Genomic DNA, 20,347 nt, shown 5'->3' on the forward strand with positions numbered 1-20,347 from the left:
GATCCGTGGAGGTTGGTCTGTCCCGGATCTTGACTGCTGCCTCGGGTGCTCACCTAGACCTCTGCCCCATAGCAGTCTCTGAACTCCAGCTTTGTCACCCCAGCACCTCGATTCTGCCAAAATCGCTTGTTTGGCTTCTTAAGCTGTCAGCAACTGCTTTCTCTTTGGTTTTTTGGATTATTTGTGATGCTAGACTTACTGGCTGCCTTCCCTCAATTTTGTACTTGTTCATGTTGAGTTGTTGCGATCCATAGAATTTTTGATAGCGATTCTTGCGGTCTGTGATGCACAGGCTATGTTTTATTGTTTATAACTTTATTAATTTGTGGGCTTTTTAGTGGGAGAGGGTTGTATTTGCATTCGTTGTGGTGAGGAGGGAACAACAGAAGTGTAAATTAAATTAGTGAGTCCCCCCAGAATTAACCCCATAGGGTGTATCTGATTTAGTGTCGTTAGGATAGCCACAAAATAGTTCAGTCTTACTTTAGCTTAAATTTCATGGGCCTGTATCCTATTTTATCTCATTGATTCATTTCATACACTTGATAAACCCAGAGTATGTAGTGCATGCAGTACTCAATGGGAATGGCAGGCTCCAAGTTTAGCAGAGATGGTTTCACATAAAAAGAGCCAATGAAATATCTCCTGGGTCCCAGATTTTCACTGGGCCAAAATGTGACAAACACTGCTTCACATCAGGGGTGGGCAGACTATGGCCTGTGGCCAAATATGGCCCTGACCCATGTTCTGAATAAAGTTATATGCGAGCACAGCTGCTCCCCTCCTCTGTACGTGTTCCACGGCGGCTCTGCCATTAGGGTCGGCTGGCTGCAGCAGACACTGTATGGCCTGTGAAGCTGGGAATGTTTGCTCTGTGACCCTTTGCTGAATGAGTTGTCTGATCCCTGCTTTAGACTGTCAAACTTCAGTGACTGAATCCTTTTATAGAATCCATCATTAATATGCTAAGAAATTGGCCACCGCTTAAAAAAAAGGCTGTTCTCTCTCTCTTCTTGCCTGCTGTTCTTCCTTGATTTTTAGAATTGCTTCTGCTCCCGTCTCTCCTCTCTCTGGAACCTCACCCTGTTGATCATCTGCTGGGAGAAGGCAGGTGACAGAGGTGGGTGGGGTTTCTGCCCCAGGGACGTGCAGACCTTGAGGAAGCAGCAGGGCTGGGAGGTGCGCCTTCCCTCTCAGGGGCCACAACGGGGGACACTTGAAGGTCACGTTTAAGCTTTGTTTCAGAATGCAGCAGGTACTGAAACTGGGTGAGACACAGACTGGTTCAGTCATCAGAATTGGGGAGCCTTTTGTTCAGCAGGGCTTTTAATGACCTGTGTGGCCGTCACAGAGAGCACTGTAGTTTAGATTTAGCACCGAGCTAAAATGTCACGTCTGAGGACACTTGATTACAATCGTTCCTCTGAGGGCATCTAGTCTGCTGACTCTTTTTGGCTGAATGTAAAAAGTCAGAGGTACTTTAGCCACGTCTCTTTCCAGAACAGAAATAACTCAGATGTGGCCACGGCAGCACTGGAGCTCCACATTTGTTACACTGGCTTAGGGGCTGGGTGTTCGCAGGCATCAGTCATCATGTTCAAGTTTTAGTGCCGTCGTAGGCGTTGTCAGGAATATGAACAAATGTGGCCCAGCCTTTGTTCACACGGAGGGCTGGCTGGGCGCCCTTGTCACTTGGCGTCCCCTGCCAGCCACGGGGAAAGGTGCTGAAATCCAGCGTGGAAACTCAGTGCTTGAGAAGGTTTTATTTTTGGGTTGGAAGCAGATGACTCCCGCACCTGTGGAGCGCTGCGTGCACAGCCTCACAGGCAGGCGGAGCGCCCCCCTCGCTCTCCTCCCCTGTCCCGGTGCCATGTCACCAGGACAGTCTCGCCGGGAGTCGAGGTGGCTCGGGGGCCCAAGGGGAGCCACAGCCTCTGCGATCTCCCTCTTATCTAATGTGACTCTTGTGTCAGGGAGGAGGGGGATTAAGGAAAAGAATGGAAAAAAAATTTGTTGGGAAACAATCTTCCTGCCACTTCTGTTTTTAAGCTAGAATCAACACATTTGAATTACAAATGCTTTTAGAAGAAAATAATGTATTTAGTATGAAGTTTTCATGAATTCTTACATGGCATTTATAACCATTTCTCTCCCCACCATTAATTTCCCAAGTCTGTTTAGAATCTCAGTGATTGTAATTATTGTGTAAAGTTGAAGGGGGTTGAAATAGATGACACCTCACACCCGCATGGATGTTGAAACGCCCGAGCTCTCTCTGGAGCGTCAGGTGATTACAGTTCACGTTTGCCCGGGGCCGCGCCTCTCAAGCCTGGTCCCTGAAACCGTCTTCCTGGAGCATCAGTTACACTTGTGGATTGTTTGGGGGGAAAATGTTTCGTATAATGAAGAGGAGAACAAAAACTTCTCATCTTTTAACAGAAGCAATTAACTTAGGGGTGAATTTCTCGCTGACCTGGCTTGAGGCCAGTTCCCCCAGGTCCCAGGGCTGGGCCCCTCCTCCGGCTCCTGGAAGAGTTTGAGAAGCAGCGTGTTACACACACGTCAGAACTCAGTTTCTTTCCTCTCTGGGGGGAGCAAGAATATCTCTCTGTGGGGACGTTCCATCTCTGCCAAAGGAAAGGATGATTCGGTGTTGACTTGGCCACTCTTAACGGCCTTTGGAGGCTGAAAGCCCTGTTCAGTGAATGGAGACCGTGGGGGAGAAGTGAGGACCATCACGCTTCTGAGAGCACGTCCTCATCAGGACAGTCCTGCGGCAGAAATAATGACAACCCCCCCCCACACACACACACACTGCCCCTGTGCCCAAAACAGGGCTGCCGGTGACAAGAGCTCAGAAGAAGTGGCGTTCGTTTCATCTGCAGCCTGGACAGTGCCCGAGGTTGACTCACTGCACTTCCTTTGGGTTCCCTCCCTCCTTCCTTTTCTTCCTTCCTATTTTCTTTTATAGATCCTTTCCTTTTCAAAGATCCTTTTCAGGAAAGTAGCGGTGTTTGTACCTTGATGATACAATAGAGAGCTCTGAAGGTGAGAGCATGTCTTAACACTTACTTGTTGCTGTGCTGAGACCTTACTTGGCATGTGTCTGAACTGGAAGATAGTAAGATGCTTGATGGTTCTTCAAGTTCAATAGCTTAGATCTATATATTTGTTATTTTAAAAATCAAACTCAGAGGGCTTCCCTGGTGGTGCAGTAGTTGGGAATCCGCCTGCCAATGCAGGAGACATGGGTTCGAGCCCTGGTCCAGGAGGATCCCACATGCTGCGGAGCAGCTAAGCCCGAGAGCCACAACTACTGAGCCTGCGCTCTAGAGCCCGTGAGCCACAACTGCTGAGGCCTGCACGCCTAGAGCCCGTGTGCCAGAACAAGAGAAGCCACCGCCCTGAGAAGCCCACAACGAAGAGTAGCCCCTGGTCGCCGCAACTAGAGAAAGCCAGCGTGCAGCAACGAAGACCCAACGCGGCCAAAAATAAATAATAAATAAATAAATAAAAATCAAACTCAGATATTTCATTTATATATATTGTCTGAAATAACTTCCAAACATGGTAATTTAGGGAATAAGTCAGATTACATACGGATTTGAAACTAATGGATAATCTGTTTTAAACCAGGAGGGGGGGAGATATTCAGAAGAGACTTCTGTGTTGCTGAGAGATGTTTGTGTTCCTTCTAATTTCCCTTTTAAAAAAAAATAACATATAATAATAACATGCTAACAACAGAAATCCATCAGAGAGAGTCTCAAGCTCCTGCTGCGGCTGCCCCTCCCCTACTCCTCCTTCTTTCAGGTCACCAGTCAGTGTCCTGGAGTAAAAACCCCACTGCTTCTTTCTTTTGGGGTCCAGCTTAGACTCAGAAAGATGTTGAGTGTGAGCTGCTTTCGTCTTCTCTGCCTGCCTCTGAAGCAGCGCTGTTAGTGGGCCCAGCACAGTGGCAGATTTGGTGGCCAGAGTGCTCGTCAGCACAGCCGCAGTGACGCTCCTGGACACAAGGGCGAAGCAGGAAATAGACTGGCCCACTTCCTTATTAAGTTCTAATGCTGCGTAGTTTGCAAACCAAGTTGTGCACCATCATCATATGTGTACCTGTTTATGTATTTATTCTTTTGTACCCTGTTTTTAGGTTTCACATATAAGGGATATCATATGATATTTCTCTTTCTCTGTCTGACTTACTTCACTCAGTATGACAATCTCTAGGTCCAAATGGCGTTATTTTGTTCTTTTTTATGGCTGAGTAATATTCCAGTGTGTGTGTGTGTGTGTGTGTGTGTGTGTGTGTGTGTATGTATGTATACACCACATCTTCTTTATTTATTCCTCTGTCGACGAACATTTAGGTTGCTTCCGTGTCTTGGCTGTTGTAAATAGTGCTGCTATGAACATAGGGGTGCATGTTGCTGCAAATGGCGTTATTTTGTTCTTTTTTATGGCTGAGTAATATTCCATTGTGTGTGTGTGTGTGTGTGTGTGTGTGTGTGTGTGTGTATACAGCACATCATCTTTATTTATTCCTCTGTCGACTGACATTTAGGTTGCTTCCATGTCTTGGCTGTGTAAATAGTGCTGCTATGAACATAGGGGTGCATGTGTCTTTTCGAATTATGGTTTTCTCCAGATATATCCCAGCAACTATACGCCAATAAAATGGATAACCTAGAAGAAATGGTATGCATTTATTCTTTAATGGAGAGATGCCGGTCCCACTCCAGACCTGTTCAGTCAGAATCAGGGGGCAGGAATCTGGGCGGGGAGCCCAAGCAGCTAAATAACAACAAGAACAACTCCGCAGGTGACCTGATAGCCAACCAGGGTCGCAAACTACTGATTCATGGGCTGCACTCAAGATTAATTTTGTTCAGAATGATGTATTTGAAAATACCTCTTACTTTGGTTTAAACAACTATTTGCTGTGGAAGAAACATATTAATGCATAATTAAGAAATGAAGGAAATGTATTTACTCACAGCCTACATTGCACACTTTTTGACTTCCTCCTGTGTATCCTTGGTCTTGGATTTGAGTTAATCCTTTCCCCTACTGAATGGTGGTACGCGAAGCCTGTTTCTTACTAGGTTTGCTGAACTAGGCAAAGAGTAAGAGCAAGTAAAAAGATAAGTAAAAAGACGGCTCACTGGAGCATTTCTTTTCCTTAAGAGACATTAAAAAAATTTTTTTTAATGTTAAGAATATGAAACACCGAAGTTTCTAGGAAGAAGAAACTTTATTCTTTCAGGTTTGATATATTTATTCAGAGGGTGATTCAACTACAGAATGAAGCATTTTTAGCATTATGAAATCCAATGTTTTAAAATCTTTTTCCTTGCAATTCGATTACTAATTTATAATCCTGAAGAAATTGTTTCATCTAAAGTTGTTCATGCGTTCAGGTCTTTTGCATGATGTCTGATGTGATCGGTAATAAAGGTTGCAATGTGGTAGTAGCTATGATCACAATCCTCTAAAATAATATTTTATAATGGGTTTAGGGGAAAGAAGGAGGGAGGGAAGAGAGTAAAAATTTGAGGACTTAGTAAGTGACATGTATTATCATCTTATTTACAAGCATAGAATTTTGAATTTGCTAACAACAAATCGAAACTTATCCTAGATAATACTTTTAAAGACGTCAGCTTTTTGGCATTTTTGAGTTCTAACAGCATGACCTACTGGCTTTTGCAGTTGAAGGTTAAAAACATAACTTTAGTATCAGAATTAAATAATAAGGCAGAATCAAAATATTAGGTCACAGGCAATTTGTATTAATTAAATTCATTGGGAAGTGAGTTATAGTAAAGCCACAACACTGATTTCAGTAACTCAGTGGATATGGGAAGTGATTTCCTGACATGTGCTCATTTAGTTTTTGGGTCGTTGGTCCCTTGATTAATCTAAGGATTCTGTTTCACGTGCTACAAGCTTTTGCATCTAAGATGCTTATATCTTATACATGGATGTATATATTAAGGAGGAAGATAAGATTGAACCAGCAGGTGTCAGCAAGAACCATAATAAAACCATCAGTCCTGATTATCTCAACCTTTGTTTTGTTACTTTTCAGTGATGCTTTAACATAAAACAACATTAAAGTGATTTTTCAGTAGACACTTATCTGCCTTGTAATGTAGAACCCTTCTTTCAGATGTTTTAGAGAACGTGTCTGAAGTGTAACAACAGCTTTAAAAAGATTTAGTTCAAAGAAAGTGTTGTTTGCCAAATGCTGTGAACTTTTCTTCATTTCACTCTCTTGAAAAAATTCACCATAAATTATTCCATATCAAAAAAGTTTATATTTAACAGTTTAAATATTTCTCTGGCTATCTGTGTTCTACGTTTTTCAGTACACCACTCCTATTGACTAGTCAACAACCATATGCATTTTATAGGAATAGGAATTCATAAACAACTCTCCTCATACTGGGTTTAATCGTTCAATGAAAATACAGCATTTACGTTCTCTCAGCATCCAATTACTTATTTTATTTTAGACCAGTTCTAAGTCATTGAATTGTCAGGGGATGGTAATGTCTACATTTCCACAAAATTAAAAGGTTCAATACATTTCTCAATGTGCCATAATTTTTATTAGAAATTCTATCTCTTATTTCCTTCTTCCTCACATGATGACTTGACAAAAATACAAATACAAAAGGCAAACATGATACCATCTTTTGTGATGATTTTATTAGAGTAAACAAAAGAAGAATGAGTAAGGAGAACCTCACTGAGACCACAAGGAGGTGTGTGGGAAGCAGGATGATTTCAGGTACTTTTCGTTTTCTTATTATCATACCAAATAAAGACCTTCTATTTTACAAGCATCCTTATTAAAATCTAACATTACCTGAGCAATCCCATTCCTAGATATTTACCCACGTGAAGTGAAAACTTACATGTGAACCTGTATGCAGATACTTATAGTGGCTTTATTGGTAATTGTCCCAAACTGGAAAACAATGCAAATGTATGTTAATTGGAGAGTGGATAAACAAGCAGTGATACTTCCATTATGGGCTGATGGAACTGTTCTAATTTTGATTCTGGTGGAGTTACAAGACTAAATTTGTCAAAATGTATGGAAATTGAACAGGAAAATGGCAAGTTTTCTGTATATAAATTATACCATAATAAAAAGAAGTGCTAAAATAAATTTTGCACAAGATAAGTAGACTAGAAGAATAAAGATAAGGCTAATTTGTACTTTCCTTTTTCCAGACATTGTAATAGGAACCTTAACATGCTTTATCTCCATTTAACCTTCTTTTATATATTGGTTTTCATGTATTCAATTCTAGATTTATTTTTAACTCTACAATCACTTTTATCTATTGGTTCATGCCGATAATACTTACTTAAATGTCTGCCATTGCCTTTATTTATGATTCCTTCCTGCATCTTCCACCTTCTGTCTGAGAGCATTTTCATTCTGTCTTTTCTCTCTGCTGATTTTTGTTCATGTGGTCTTATTTGCTAGAGTGCCTAGTTATTTTTTATTATGCATTGGAGATTATATGTGTAGAATTGTTTGTAGCAGTAATTTGAAACCTAAGATATTCTCTTTCTCCAGAGTGTATGTTCATGTGTTTCTGCCAGGTGCCTGGGGGTTTTAGCTATCAGAGATGACCTCAATCCAGTTTCAGGATTTCAGATGATTTAGTATTGTGAAGGTGTGTTTACCAGGGTTAAGGCTTTCAAGGTCCCAACCCAAATTGTGGGGCTGTTCGCCACAGCCCCTTGTTGAGACGTGGACTACACTTTCTCTAGTCCCAAGAGGCTGGAAGTGCTGTACAGCCTCTCGGCATCATAACTGCCCCTCCACAGGCAGTGCAAAAAATGCCCAGATATTAGACCCACTTCTCCTTGGTTTCCTTCATCCCTCAGACACTGGTCCTTTAATTCTTCCCTATTTCCACAGCTCCGTGATGCATTCAAGCAGATTGAAAAATATTTCTTTTGTGTAACTAACTGCGGAGGGGAGGGTTGGTCTGAATTATCCTTTTGCTATTATGGAAGCTACGTTTGCCTGTACTGTTTTTAATACCCATACATGTATACAAATGTGCTTTTCTTAAAAATAATTTTATTCTATTAGGCAACTTCCTGTTTTTGATTTAAAATATTATGAAATCATGTTAGAATCATAGATGACTATATATTTGCTATATGTTTAACTCTGTGCCAGCCACCATGGGGATGCAGTGATGTATAAAACAGATAATTTCCTACCCTTACTTGGCTGATATTTTGGCAAGATAGTTAGCTTAAACAAATCACGACACAATTATCTACTTGTTACTGATAAGAACAGTATACTTTGAGTACATATAACATGGAAATTTGTCTCCAAATCTTGCTTTTTCACTTCACATTATACTGGGTACATCTTTAAATATCATTACAATTTTTAATAAACATTTGGTCAGTCTAGGGTTCTAGTTTGTATGTTTACTGTAATTTATTTAGACATTTTCATATTGTTGGACCATTATGTTGTTCCTAGTTTTCCTTTATGATAGATGCTTTTTAATAAACATTCTTGTATATAATCCAAAAATCACTCACTGATTTATTTCTTTAGGATAGAGTTGTGGGATTGAGAGTCTTGAGTAAAAGTGTATGAATGATTATTAATGTTTATTGCCATATTGCTTTCTAGAAAGGTTATTACACATATGTAAGCATTATGTATAATTTTTAAATATGTGTCATTTTGAAAGGTTATCAGGTGTATACTATTTCATTGTTGCTTAAATTTGTATTCTTTATCAGTGATATTGAACATTTTTTATATTTATTTCTAATGTACATTTCTTTGTGCCTATAACTATTAACAAAAATAAGGCAGAACATTCTGCTTTATGAATGAAACTGTAGCGCTAGATTTAAACTAGAATTAGGTCTTCTACTGCTTCTTTTCCAGTGCTATAATTTTATTATTTTATACTTGGATTGCCATTTTTAACTTGTTCCTTTGTTGAGAATATTTTTTTTAAATTTCTGTAATGAGTAGCAGGAAGTAGCTTCCGGAGTCTTTAATAATATAGAAAAGTATGTGTTAGATAAGGAACGATATAGTTGATCATTGTTTATCTGAAATCTCTTGAGATTGGTATGTACATAGTTCAATATTTAGGATTTAGTACTGTGTCAAAACTGGTTGTTGAGAAACTGGATAGAATGATGAAATTATCAAAATATATGTTTGGAAACAGAAAGAGAAAGATTTTTAATGAATAGAATCTATACATACCCATTGTTAGTTGAATTGCATTTACTTTAAGCTTTAAGTTAGAAGTTTAATTGAAAGATTGCAAGATTGACTGACCTTTAAGTCTTTATTGTTAAGTAATTTTTGTTGCAGAATGAAGGAAATATTTTTCTTTAGCTAAGCATTCTTTAATATTGACTATAATTAAATTTTTTTATTTAATGGCTAGTTATAACTTTTTTGACCAAAATCACGATCACAAATAAAATGCACAAAATGATTTTCTTACAAATATCAATGCATATTTAAGTCTCATCTTTATTATTCTGTCATATGTTTAGTACTGTACTTTATAATTGACCAAAAAATCAGGTTACTGTTTTGAAATGTATGATTTTAAGGCAGTTTCTGTAAGAAATAATTAATTCATTGAGGATGTCTATAGACACAGAATAAAGCTCATTTTGTTGAAGATTTTGGCCAAGGTGAACATATTAACTGAGGTTATTCAATTCAAGTAATATTCAGAAAAAAAGTATAAATTTAGCATGATTTAATTTGCTTATAACCACCTCAGGGCTTTGTATTTTATAAGTTTATTAAAATATGGGAACTAGGAAAGGTATTGTTTTCATTTAAGGAATGGTGCTGTAAATGCTGTTTCAGTGTTCAAATTAAGATGGCTATCTAATACCTTGTCACTGAGGGCTATGTTATTATCGTTTATAGTATATATAGTATTTTGTATTTTACTTAATAATTTTCTTACCAGGGTCATGTGAATTATGAATTAGTCCACTGACAGACACAATTGCTTATAAATAAGTACTTTGTCACTGAGTTAGCTTTTATATCTGAAATTCAGATTCTTAATTTTGTAGTTTTCTTTTCTGCAAAATATGTGACTACACACAAGAATTGTTTTACTTTAATGTGTACTGAGATTGTGGATATATATGAAAATATTTGGAGTATTTAAATATCCATTCATGATAAAAAATTTCAACAAAGTTGGTATAGAGGAAACATACCTCAACATAATAAAGGCCATAATGACAAACCCACAGCTAACTTCATACTCAGTGGTGAAAAGCTGAAAGCTTTTCCTCTAAGATCAAAGACAAGACAATGCCCAGTCCTGCCATTTGTATTTAACATAATTTTGGAAATCCTAGCCACTGCTATCAGACAAGACAAAGAAATAGCATCCAAATTGGAAGGAAAGAAGTAATACTGCCATTGTTTGCAGATGACATGATACTATATATAGAAAACCCTAAAGTCTCTACCAAAAAATTATTAGAACTAATCAATGAATTTAGTAAAGTTGCAGGATACAAGATTAATATACAGAAGTCTATTGCATTTCTATACACTTAATAATGAAACTATCTTTAGATCAGAAAGAGAAATCAAGAAAACAATCCCATTTACAGTTGCATCAAAAAGAATAAAATACCTAGGAATAAATTTAAGCAGGTGAAAGATCTGTACTTGAAAAACTGTAAGATATTGATAAAAGAAATTGAAGATGATACAAATAAATGGGAAGATACATCATATTCATGGATTGGAAGAATTAATATTGTTAAAATGTCCATACTACCCAAAGTGATCTACAGATTTAATTCAATCCTATATAAAATACCCATGACATTTTTCATAGAACTAGAACAAATAATTTTAAAATTTTCTGTGGAACCACAGAAGACCCCCAAATAGCCAAAGCATTCTTGAGAAAGAAACACAAAGCTGGAAGTATCATGCTTTCTGACTTCAGACTGTGCTACAAAGCTACAGAAATCAAAACAGTATGGAACCGGCACAGAAACACACACATAGATCAATGGAATAGAATAGAAAGCCCAGAAATAAACCCATGCTCATATGGTCAATTAGTCTATGACAAAGGAGACAAGAATGCACAATGGGGGAAAGACAGTCTCTTTAATAAGTGGTGTTACAAAAACTGGACAGCTACATATAAATGAATGACATTAGAAAGTTTTCTCACACAATATACAAAAATAAACTCAAAATAGATTAAAAACTTAAATGTAAGGCCTGAAAACATGAAACTCTTAGAAGAAAGCAGAGGCAGTGCATTCTTTGACATTGGTCTTGGCAGTATATTTTTTGATCTGTCTCCTTAGACAAGGGAAACAAAAGCTAAAATAAATGGAACCTAATCAAATTTAAAAGCTTTTGCATGGAGAAGGAAATCATCAACAAAATGAAAAGACAGCCTACTGAATGGAAGCAAATATATGCAAATGATATGTTTGGTAAGAGGTTAATCTCCAAAATATATAAAGAACTCATACAACTCAATATAAAAAAAAATCCAATTAAAAAAATGGGCAGGAGAACTGAATAGACAGAGAAGACATACAGATGGCCAACAGGCACATGAAAAGATACTCAATATCATTAATTATTGGGGAAATGCCAATCAAAATCACAATGAGATATCACCTCACACCTGTCAGAATAGGTGTCATCAAAAAGACAAGAAATAACACAGGTTGGAGAGGATGTGGAGTAAAGGGAACCCTCGTGCATTGCTGGTGGGAATGTAAATTGGTGCAGCCACTATGGAAAATAGTATGGAGCTTCCTCAAAAAATTAAAAATAGAACTACCATATGATCCAGCAATTCAACTGCTAGGTATTTATCTAAAGGAAATGAAAACACTCATTTGAAAAGATGTATGTTCCCAAGTGTTCATAGCATTATTTAAAATAGTGAAGACATGGAAACAACCTAAGTTTCCATAACAAATGAATGGATAATGAAGGTGTGGCATATATATACAATAAAATATTAATGAGCCATAAAAACAGAATGAAATTTTACCATTTGTAACAACACGGATGTACAGAGAAAGACAACATGTAGACAGAGAAAGACAAATACTGTAGGTTTTCACTTGTATGTGGAATCTAAAAAAGAAAACAAACGAACCAATATAACAAAGCAGAAACAGACTCACAAACACAGAAAACAAACTAATAGTTAACCAGAGGGGAGAGGGGTGGGAGAGGGGGAGATAGGTAAAGGGAACAACTACTAGGTAAAAAATAAGTAAGTTACAAGGATGCAATGTACAGCAGAGGCACTGTAGTCAATATTTTATAATAACTTTGCATGGAGTATATTCTATAAAAATATCAAATTACTGTGTTGTATGCCCGAAACTAATATAATACTGTAAGTCAATTATACTTCCATTTTAAAAAAGAGAACTGTTTTCAAACACATTGAAGAGCTTTAGCTAATAAAAATAATCGATATGAGAATTACAGGACAGTGTATTGAATTCCCCTTTCCTAAAGATTCTACTTGGCAAAATGTGGCTGTTATGAACTTTTTATATATGGCCTTTCTCCTAATAACTCACAGTTAGGTTTTTCTGTATCATTTTCATCCTGTACCCTGCTCTTCCTAACACCCACCCTATTTTGGTTTCTTCTCTATCAGTCTAGTTTGGATGGTGCTACTACTGTGCCCTGTGTCCTCCAAGCTAATGATGACTTCTGGAGTTGTCTTTAACTTTCTAATCAGTCAGAAGTCCTACACGTCTAAACATAAGCCACTGTAAAATCTGTCCTCTGTTCCTGATTTTCCATTCATTCAGCAGATGTTTATTGGGTGCCCGTTATGTGCCAGGTTCTTGCTGGGGGAGTACAGCAGGGAACAAAATGATAAGGTCCTGCCTTTATGTTACCTGCCTTATAGCAGAGGAGATAAACAATAAACAAGTTTAAAAATGAACAAGATAATTATAAATTGCTATAATTGCTCCATAGGAATGAAAGGGTGATGATATGAAAGGTAAACAGGGAGGGCTGGGTCCTACTTTGGAGAGGATTGTTAAGGTAGGGACAGCGTACAAAGGCCCTGAAGCCAGGAAAGACTTAGAGGGTTTCAAGAGCAGAGGGGTTTTCATGTTGATGGCAGGTCATTAGTGGGAGAGACTAGGATGACCTGATGTGGGAGAGGGAGGCAAGAGATGCTTTACAGGGCCCTCCTGTATTTGGCAAGGAGTTGGGATTTTAGTCCAAGAGTAATGGGAGTGTCATGAAGTGACTTGTGTTTTTAAAATATTGGGGTGGCCAAAAAGTTCGTTCGGGTTTTCCTGTAAGATCGGAAATACCACTGTGAAGAGAATGGTGGAAGAAGAGAGAACACTTCCTAGGCTATGAGAGTAATCTCTGGCGGAGATATAATGACACCTTATAGGGTTGTATTAGTGGCAGTAGAGAAGCATGGACAGATTTGAGATTTATTTTGGAAATAGAACAAATGGCACTTTCTGGTGTGTTGGAATGGGGAGCAGGGAGGTGAGGGGGAGGGAAGAATCACAGACGAATTCTAGGTTTTTGACTGGACCAGAGCTTCTGAAAGTGTGGTCTTTCGACTTCTGGGGGTGGTGAGGGTCGGGGGTTGGGTGGGGTCCTTGAGGTTCATTCATGTGGTCTGCAAGAGCAAATGATTTTTGTAATATTAAGACATTATTTGTAAAAGCACTGATGCCTTAGCTTGAATCAGTGCAGCAATACCAAACTACTAGTCTCTGTCTTCTCTACCCATATGGAATAGTACTAAAAAGTATGAGCTTCATTTTAAAGTGTACTTGATGAAGCAGTTAAAGAGTATTATTTTTATCACATTTCAACCTTTGAGTACAAGTCCCTTAATATGTGCAATGAAATGGGAAGTAGACTTTAAGCGCCATGGCAGCAAATCAAAGTTGTCTTGAGAAAAGCCTCTCTTCAGGTGTTGGAGGAGCAGCCTGACAGCTACTGTTTTCATGGGACACCGTTTTCTCTTGAAACAGCAACTGACATTCAAACCTAGGTGTTTTGTAGACATTTTCTTGAAAATTAAGTGCCTGTCATTTAAGGGAAATCAAGTGACGTTGTTTGTTACTAATGATAAAATTCCAACTTTTAAAGTGAAAGTTGGAATTTTGGAAAAATTATATTCATCACCCTGTCCTTGGCATCTTCCTGGTATTTAAAGACTTCTGATGAGATTAGTGGTGATATTAATGAATGTGTTTTTGAATATTGTATAATGAAATGGTCAACATTTATAGAGGATCTGAGTAACTAAGGGAACTAAAATTTTCCAGATGACCAGTGCATGATGTTACAAAATCATGCATGAGTAAAAGATCTATTTAGAGGGCAAGAGAGACCATTGGATTTTCACATTACAGAGTACAAAAGTTCATTGGTAAGTTTTGACAGTCCACATTGCAGTTAACCTTTATGAATCTGCCACTTGTCAAGTTTGGTGTTAGTACTAAAGAAGAGTATCCAAGACAGGAATAAAGACGCAGACCTACTGGAGAATGGACTTGAGGATATGGGGAGGGGGAAGGGTGAGCTGTGACAGGGCGAGAGAGAGTCATGGACATATACACACTAACAAACGTAGTAAGGTAGATAGCTAGTGGGAAGCAGCCGCATGGCACAGGGATATTGGCTCGGTGCTTTGCGACAGCCTGGAGGGGTGGGATAGGGAGGGTGGGTGGGAGGGAGGGAGACGTAGGAGGGAAGACATATGGGAACATATGTATATGTATAACTGATTCACTTTGTTATAAAGCAGAAACTAACACACCATTGTAAAACAATTATACCCCAATAAAGATGTTAAAAAATAAATAAAAAAATAAAGAATAGGAAAAAAAAAAAAGAGTATCCACAGGGATATCCACAGTGGGTATTAAAACACTCTATTTTCCAACTATACATCTGTGTAAGACCAGATTTTTAAAAATATACTTTAGCCAAAACAACATATCTCAACAAACTGAATGTAGAAGACAGACATTAAAGAAATTTACAAAATGTAAAACAATGTTTCTCTTCTAATTTTTGAAAAGTTAACTATTTTTCATAAAAATATGTTATTTATAAGCATGTAGTGATTGCTTTTATTTGTAAATGAATTAGTATGTATTTTAAACATTTCTCAGTTTTAATTTCTAATGTGGGAAATATTGATAGCCATGATCCACATGAACAAAAGGTCTTTGGGGTTCTCAGATAAAGAGGTCCTGAGACCCAAAAGTTTAAGAAGTTTGGGCTTGACCTACTGAGTAGATGGTGATACATGTAAAGAGATAAAGAAGATTAGAGAAGCTTGCCTTTTTTTTTTTTTTTTTTTTGAAGAATGGGAGATGGAATCTTCTATTCAGGAATTGTGAAGATATCAGGTGGTCATTTGGATATTGGTGTTTGTGGCTCAGAGCTCAGAACAGATGCGTGTAGTAGACAGAAATTTCAGAGTAATCATACATGGTTAGTAATCAAAGTCATGGGACTGGATGGGTTGACTTGAGAGAATGTAGATTTAAAAAAAATAAAGATTCAAGTCATAGAGCACTCCAACATAAATGTTGGATAGCAAAAGGAACTTAGAAAAAGTAGCTATAATGTGGGAGAAAATCCAGGAGAATGTGGGACACAGAACGTTTCCAGAAAGTGAGATAGTTGTGTTGAAAGCTGGTTGAGGTGAAGTAAGAGACCTTGGTGAGGGCCCTTATCATCTCTTGTCTGGACTGCTGCAGTAGCTTCTTGACTGGTCTTGCTTGTGGTTGTGAGCCCCTCTACTCTGTCACAGAGCAAGAAAGGTTGTATTTCAAAAAATGAACTTCCCTCTCTTAGCTTCTTGAAACCCAGCATTAGCTCTCTGATACCAGCTGGATAAAGTAAATATCATAACAGCTTTCTCATGAGCGGACAGCTGTCTATGTTGTTAGCCTAACCTTCTGATATTAACTCCCCCCAGCTATCTCTCACCACCTGCCAACTTTAATTTTACTTATAAGATGTTGTGCTCTGCTTTTGGGTATTTTGATGTGTCCTTTCCTTTTCCCAGGTTTCCTCTCTTCATTGCCTCGTCTAAACCTTGTGAACTTCTCTTCCTTATTGAAAACCCGATTCAGGCAGCACCTTCTTTGGGCAGCCTTTTTTTATTGAAGATTGGTTGACAAATTTGTTGAATTTGATCATAATTTTACTCACCATTGATTTTAGACTTATTAAACTCTAGCAATTATTATTTGATGTTTTTATGACAGAGATACATTTATTCATTCATTAAATAAATATTTGCTCAGCACTCATTTTGTGCCAAGCATTGACCTAAGAACTGGGGGTACAGCCGTGGATGACACAGATCCTGTATCATGGAAATTATAATCTAGAAGACTGAATGCATGTTTAACATATTTATACATTAAATGTGTTTTTATTTCATTTGTGAGGAGATTAGTGGAAAGAGGTAATACATAAATATATTTGGCCTTTGGAAATATGATGATATTAAATCAGTATACAAAGATTGATATATTCTTATTCTGTAAAAGCATTAAGAATCCAGTGACACATGGAACCGCGTTAGATATTATGCAAAGAAAATTTTGTTGCGTTATTATTCATTGTATTACTAAGCTTATGTGCGACATGAGTATTTCATACAGAGTTTTATTTCTAAGCAGAGGCTCTTTGACCTCTGTCTGGGATACTGTAGAAGTGATTTCCCTGTTATGCAGATTGTTAGATTAAATCACTTCTAAGTTTCCTTTGATTTTTATGTTCTTTTTTGTGTTTTTTTGTTGTTTTACTTTGGCTTCTTTTCTTCATAATTTTATTTGCTTAGACATTGTCACACATCAGGAGGTGTGATGAAACCCACTTTGTTATAATCTAGCATAACATTTCTCATAGTGTCTTCTCTTCTTAGGATTGGTCAAGCTGTGGGATATTAAAATATGTTACACAAAGAAAGCATTTTGTGCTTAAATAAGTTAAATATAAATGAAGTTTTTTTTTTAACTGCAGGCCTGCTTGGGTCCTTTAGTAATATCTAGCTAATATTTACTATGATTTTCTAAGAGAGGTTCATATAGCGAGTAGTATTTCACAGAGGTCTTTGACCAGGAAACCTTTTTTTTATGAAGTGTCTTGGGAAACTATCTGTGGGACACTCGATGTGAAATGTTGATTTTAATGATTTAGATTTCTTTTTTTTTAAATTTAAGTCTTTATTCAGATGTTGTCTTGCTTAAAATGTAACAAAAAAAATGAAAATTTCTTGGTGTTCTGAAATGTGCAGTTTTGAGCAATAATCTGTCCTGCACTAGAATAATAGCAGTTAAGTTGTAAGATACCATTTTGGATGTGTAGTTGGTTTGTAATAGCTTTTCTTTTCCTAAGCTGGAGAAACTGTTTAATTTATACTGCCTTTAGCAAAAGTGTCCTTGTTGCTTATACACATTTTAAATAACCAATGTTGCCTTAATGTGTAGCCTTAAAGCATTGTCTGTTGATTGTTTAATGATTCAGATTTCACACTAAAATGTATTCTAATTCGTTACTGGGATTCTCTTTCTCCTTCCCCCTCCTCACTCCTCAAATCCAACACTATATAAAATTGAATCCAAAAATACATAAGTAGGATTATATATCATGACTAAATGGGGTCCATCCCAGAAATGAATACTGGCTTAGTGTTCACCAAAATGAATGTTCAAAATTTAAAATAAATGAACCACCAAAATTCAACATTTTAACAATTTAAAACATGTATAATCAGCTCAGACACAGAGGAAGAATTTGACAGAAATCTAACATCTATTCTTTATAAAATCTTTCAGCAAAGTAAGGATAGAAGGGCACTAGCTCAACCTGATAAATTAAGGGCATTTATGAAAAATGTACATCTTACATTATACTTAATGGTAAATGGCTGAATGCTTTCCTGCTCAGATAGGAATAAGAAAATGATGTCTCTGCTTCTATTCATTGTACTGGCGGTTCTAGCCATTGCAATAAGGCAAGAAACTACAAAAAATCTACTTGAACCAATAAGAGAGTTTAACAAGTTTGCAAGATAAAAGGTCAATATACAGAAATCAGTTGTAGTTCTGTATGCTATCAGAACAGTGAAATAAAAAACACCTACCATTAACAATAGTATCAAAAAATATAATATACTTAGGAAATAACCTGAAAAAACATGTGAAAGGCCAGTATTGAAACTGAAAACCATTACTGAAAGAAATTAAACCTAAAATAAATGAGATATCCTGTATTCATGGGTCTGAAGACCCAATATTATTAAATGTCAGTTTTCTCCAAATTGATCTATAGGGTTCATGTACTTGTAATCAAAATCTCAACAGACTTTTTTTTTTAAATAGAAACAAACAGGCTGGTTCTAAAATTTATATTAAAATCATATATGTGATGAAGCATGTAACAAGACTTTATAATAAACCTACACCATACACTGCTATATTATATATATGTGTGCAGTCATTTGATACATGATGAAAATGATATAGTAGCACTGTAATGGGGTGTGGGGTAAAGGACAGTCTTTGCAGTATATGATTTGAAATCAGTTGGATAGCCATATGGAAAAACAAACTAAATATTGACTTCACCATATATTGTACAAGACTTTAATTCCAGATCAATTGCAAATTTAGATATGAAAGCCAAAGCAATAAAGCTTACATTGAAAGATAATGTATGAGAATTTAGAGTAGGGAAATAATTCTTAAATTATTAAGCATTTTGTACACAGAAGCATTAAACATAAAGGAAAAGATTGATCAATTAGAACATATTAAATTTATGAATTTCTGTTCATAAGTTAATTAAAAGATGCCATTGGGAAGGTTTTCTATAAGATGGTAAAAAATATTTGCAATACAAATAACCCGTGTCTAGAATATTTTTATTGCTTTTTAAAGGGTATAATGAAGTGAAAATGTGTTTTAATTTCTGTCTGTTGATCCTATTTAAATGGACCCTAGTTTTTTAACCCACAAGATTTTAGTTATAAAATTACACTTATGAAGAACCTAGAGATACTTGGTGTTGTGTAGAATCAGTGCAGAAGTGGCTCCTGGACAGGGGTGTCAGCTGTGTTTATAGTTCAGTTCTTGAGCCTTGTGCAGGACTTGGCGTATGCTTGGTCTTCAGCCTGTGTTTACTGAATTAATGGGTGGATGTTTTGTAATTACAAAAAAATATGTATAAAAGAGTAAACACCCTCATATGAGGACAGGCCTTTTAAGTTTAAACCTAAAAATCACAGTAAGCATTATAGTTGGACATGAAGAACCAAAGTGCTAACATTTTTAGAACATGAAGATGAAGTGCATTTTAGGAATGTAAAATGTTAGCCACAATTCTGGGAAGCTTACCGTGGTTATTATCTTCTCATGTCAGGGAGGGAGAGGGGATGCCTCTTTGATCTATAAGATGTAATGGAGAAGAGAGAATTTCATCTCACAAAACGGGATTTTCTAAGCATAACATGCTACTTTTGATAAGAATTAGCTGAGATAGTGAATATTTGTGTTAGCTAAGCAGAGCTTGGATTTAGCGAATGGCAGATAAGAGTATAGAGTGTCTTAATGGACATTTTTGAAGCATTAGGTTCATCTCAAGTATGTATTGGTAATGATTGCATTATTTAAATTTCAACTTTACATTTTTTGCAGAGTTCTGAAGTTCCTGTTGCTTCAGACGATGGATGAGCAATCACAAGGGATGCAAGGACCACCTGTTCCTCAGTTCCAACCGCAGGTAATTTGTTCTCATAAATGCAGCCGTAAGAGTGTGTGTGTGTGAGAGTGTGTGTGTGTGTGTGTGTGTGTGTGTGTGTGTGTGTGTGTGTGTGTGTGTGTAGACATAGATGTACATGCAGTGAGGAAGGAAGTAGTACATGTACAGTCCCTTTAGGAAATAAAGTAGCCAAAAATGCTAGTATGAATTTCCAAGCTTCAATCAGGATTGTTTTTATTATAAAATACTGTTTTAGAATATTTAGTTCTCATGTACAAATATGAAAAAAGAGGGGGGGCAGCTTTAGCTTTTAACTTGAATTGAATGACCTACAGGCTTTGGAAGCTAATGTTTGGCTCAGAGAGGAAGAGAAAAGGCAAGGCGGCGCCTGTGTGTCTAGTGCCTGTCTCTGCTCTGGCTGGTCCTGCATTGCCCACGACTGCCTTCTGTTACTGTCACTTTTCTTATTTTCTCTGAGTAGCAGTGTGTTTCCCCTGTTACGTAGTTGCTCGTTTT

The 20,347-nt window shown here is 37.1% G+C and overlaps 1 protein-coding gene across 19 annotated transcripts in view; it reads left to right on the plus strand.

Annotated features, from left to right (window-relative positions):
- Positions 1-20,347, plus strand: part of NEK7 (NIMA related kinase 7) — a 295,992-nt gene that overhangs the window by 177,482 nt on the left and 98,163 nt on the right. For 12 of the 19 annotated variants that reach the window (XM_049703809.1, XM_033416668.2, XM_049703811.1 and 9 more), the window contains exon 2: positions 19,768-19,852. The exons of the other annotated variants lie outside the window; for them this stretch is intronic. In XM_049703809.1, the coding sequence (XP_049559766.1) occupies positions 19,796-19,852 (57 nt within the window). In that variant the 5' untranslated portion in view covers positions 19,768-19,795. The remainder of the gene's footprint in view (positions 1-19,767; positions 19,853-20,347) is intronic. 19 annotated transcript variants of the gene reach the window in all.

Source organism: Orcinus orca, chromosome 1, assembly GCF_937001465.1.
Source record: "Orcinus orca chromosome 1, mOrcOrc1.1, whole genome shotgun sequence".
NCBI classification, from domain to species: Eukaryota; Metazoa; Chordata; class Mammalia; order Artiodactyla; family Delphinidae; genus Orcinus; species Orcinus orca.